We start from the raw sequence: 3570 nt of genomic DNA on the forward strand, positions 1-3570 counted from the left end.
TTTTTAAAATAGAAAAGGAAAGAGGAAGAACAAGGGTTTACCTAGCCGAAATTTCGATATAAATGCAAGAATTAGCGAAGACGGGCAAGAGTTTGTGTTTGTATGGTTTGAGTCCTTAAAGGAGTATTCCCAAGATTTAGTGGCAATAATTAATGACTAATATTTATTCTTAAAGGAGTAAATCATGAATGGATGACTAATATAAATTTTGAGGGACATTTAGTTGGGTAAAAATTATTTTGACCACTGATTCCGAGATTTTCGGTTACTATAGTTTTTCTCGACGCACGCAAAACCGTCATTAAAAGTGAATTCCCGACTCAAAAAGTCTCTAATGAGAAAAATAAACTAATGGTAAGTTAATATTTATTATTTACTAGTCAAACTTGACTTAGGGGTATTAATTACCCTCGTAAAGTCAAATTTGACCATATTAATGCCTTTTTCTTTTTCATTCCTTTTTTTAATTTTCTTTTTTTTTTTTACCATTGAGTCGGCCTCACTATTTTTTATTGGTCCGTGATTCGAGATTTTGTGAAATAAAATTTAAAATAGCCAGAAAAGTCTGTTTACCGAAAATCGGTTTCTTACAAAAATCAATTTGCTTCTTTTTCAACCTCCCCCCACAATGAATAATCAATCTTCCTATTTAACTCAGAATCTAACCAATCTCTATTACATCCATCAAAGTAAAAATTCAATATCAGTCTTAGTTACCCTGTTATAACAGGAAACAACAATCATTCATGGAATAGTCATTATGGCCTATCTGTGCCTTCTTCGGTAGTTTCATTTGCGCATTCTTCCGACAATTTTATCTGCATTCTGTTTTAGCAGTCATGTCTGCATTATGTTTTAGCAGTTCAATTTGCACTCTGTTTTAGCAATTCCATATGCATTATTATTGCGCTCCACGCCCCTTCTTTTTTTATCGCGCTCTACGTGCCCTCTTTCTAACCGCGTTGTACGCACCCTCTCTTATTGCGCTCTACGCACCCTCTTTTATTGCGCTCTACGCGCTCTCTAAAGAATACTCTTATTGCACCATACGCGCCCTCTGAAGATCAATCTTATCGTGATCTACGCGCTTTTTTTTAAGATTGCTGCTTGCTCTCTCTCAAGCACAGTATCTTCTTTTATATTTTTGTCGTCGGCAGCTCTAACTCTACCGCACGCATCTCCCTCTGTATATATAAAGTGTATGTTAAATTGTTAATGATGTATGAATTACTAGTTTTATTGATATTTTTAAGATTAATGCAAAAAGCGATTTAAGGTTGTGGAAACGGAGAATGATGGTAATAGTTCTGAAAAAGAGGAAAAACAGGACGGAAAAAAAAGAGAATTTTTAGTCCTTATAACTATTTGGAGTTGACACCTGACATTATCAATTAACATCTCAGATTTAACTTGACATGTCAGATGGATAACTATTTGCCAACCAGTAGCAAGGGTCGATCAGTCTATTTTTGTTAATGGATGAGAACTGATTAAGATTTAAGAATAATTAAAGTGTGCTATGTCTTATAGAAAAATTGTTAAGAGTCGAAAATGATATATATTTACCCTATTAACTAACTAGAAAGTATAAATAACTTTAAGAAGCACTCTTGAAACTTGTTATAAAAACTGAAAATCCATAAAATTTAACTTAAACACAGTTTGTAGTAACAATAATTCTCTCATGCAGTACAAAATTGTTAACTACATGATGAAATGTACTACAACAACCATGATTTGCAATTGCAGAACATAAAACAAAAGAGAAGAAACAACAAATTGTTTCCTTTATTCTGAATCAGCAAAACGATTATTAAGAACCTGAACATAAGACTCAAGAAGGTGACATCAAAGTCTCAGTATAAGCAGCTGCAAGCATGGAACCTCTGAATAACCCAATCCCAGCAGCTTTAAAAGACCCGCCATTTCTGGTACTGTAAACACTCAACATTCCCAAATATGCCAACAAAATCTCATCTCCTTCCTCAGAAACCCAAATCGGAGCCATGTGAAAGCTGAAAAATTCAGGAAGCACGTTCGCATAAGGGATCCTGAACATCAAAGTCCAAGAACCAGCATTCCCATATTCCTTCATGACGAAGTAGTCAGCAACCATGTCTCGTTCCGCCACGATGCACAAGCACCCCTTTAACACGGCGGAGCGCAACCATCTAACCTCTATATCCGGTCTTCCTTCAACGGGAGTAATAATCAGTGTTTGATACTGCTCCGTCGCCAAATCAAGAGAAAGGACACGAACCACAGCCAAGTTGTTTGCATCACACGCCAACCAATTAAGAGTGCCATTCACGAATTTCCCTGAACTGTCTTTCACCACCAAGCCTGCAAATCCATGGATCTGTCTCCAAGAATCGGTACCCAAGGTATAAACAAAGTTATCGAATTGGTAATCATTACGATTCGCAGCAAGACGAATGTTTGACAAGTCTAAGGTTGCCACCACCTTGTAACCGTCACCGATATGATCGTAGCCGAAGCCGTACACAAGGCCGCCGTCAGCTGCAGAGACAGGTGGAAGTTCCTTGAACTTTCCGGTGGAAGGGTTCCAAACGATGGGCCAGCTTGGATTCGTGGCCATGCAGATCATGCCGTCACAAGAGCCGCACAGGAACTTCGTCCTGCTCTCCAAGCAGGGGAACTTGTTACGCGCGGGGGCGGCGGTCGCTACGGACCCGTCTAACACGGAGGAGATGGAGTAGTCTCTGAGGTACGGTTGTGACTCGTTGTTGATCCGTAAGGTTTTGAAGGTTACAAGGAAGCGGTTGCGGTTGGGGTTGGGGTCCGAAGCTGAGGCTCGGAGATGGTCCTTGGCAAACTGAGGATCGGAGATGAACTCGTTCCAAGACTTGCATGTGGACTTGAAACGGAGGAGGGACTTCACCGGCAGATTCAGGAGGATTTTGGCTACGATATCGAAGGGAATGTTCGGCAGCGGGCGGTGGTCGGAAATGGAAGAGGAGGAGCTCAGGTGGCGTTTGCTGGTTGGTGGTTGGTCCTCATCATCAGTGGTGGTGGTCGTCGTTGTGTCCCCCATGAGTGGATCGGAGCACGGTTGCTCCCGGAGAAACTGTGACCGTTGTCGGAGCCACCGGGCAAGTGTGCTATGATTTTTGTTTCTCACTTCTTCTCATATATATAATAGAGAAAGTCTATAGTCACTTAACATGAAAAGAAAAAGTGAGTAAATTAGATAAAATTTTACACTATTAAAAATATTAATAATAATTAATTGATATTTACAAATTATAAAAATTTGCTGGTGATTAAAAATAATAAATTTTGTGATTTGTAGTTATTAATTAGTTATTATGGATATTTTTAATGATGTAAAATTTTATTAAGGGTATGAGATTATTTACTTTTCTTTTGTTAGTTAAGTGTTAGCTAAATTTTAATAAAAATGCTGATCTTCTAAACTTTCATATAATAAAATAAAAATTTTGGGAGTCTGTCAAATTTTAGTAATTTTAATTATTATTTTGCTAGTATAAATATTAAAGTGTCTTTAATAAATAAATGCAATTAATTTATAGGTGTAAATTTTAAAAA

At 37.7% G+C, this 3570-nt stretch overlaps 1 protein-coding gene across 1 annotated transcript; it reads right to left on the bottom strand.

Annotated features, from left to right (window-relative positions):
- Nucleotides 1-1623: 1623 nt before the first annotated feature.
- LOC112795827 (F-box/kelch-repeat protein At3g23880-like) lies at nt 1624-3101 on the bottom strand. The gene has a single exon (XM_025838005.3). It carries the CDS (start codon nt 3053-3055, stop codon nt 1835-1837), a length of 1221 nt encoding a protein of 406 aa, XP_025693790.1. The 5' UTR covers nt 3056-3101; the 3' UTR covers nt 1624-1834.
- Between the last annotated feature and the right edge of the window lie 469 nt (nt 3102-3570).

Source organism: Arachis hypogaea, chromosome 4 (assembly GCF_003086295.3).
Source record: "Arachis hypogaea cultivar Tifrunner chromosome 4, arahy.Tifrunner.gnm2.J5K5, whole genome shotgun sequence".
Taxonomy (NCBI): domain Eukaryota; kingdom Viridiplantae; phylum Streptophyta; class Magnoliopsida; order Fabales; family Fabaceae; genus Arachis; species Arachis hypogaea.

Excerpts from the sequence above, each read along its gene's own strand:
- LOC112795827 (XM_025838005.3), bottom strand. The coding sequence starts at position 3,055 with ATGGGGGACACAACGACGACCACCACCACTGATGATGAGGACCAACCA.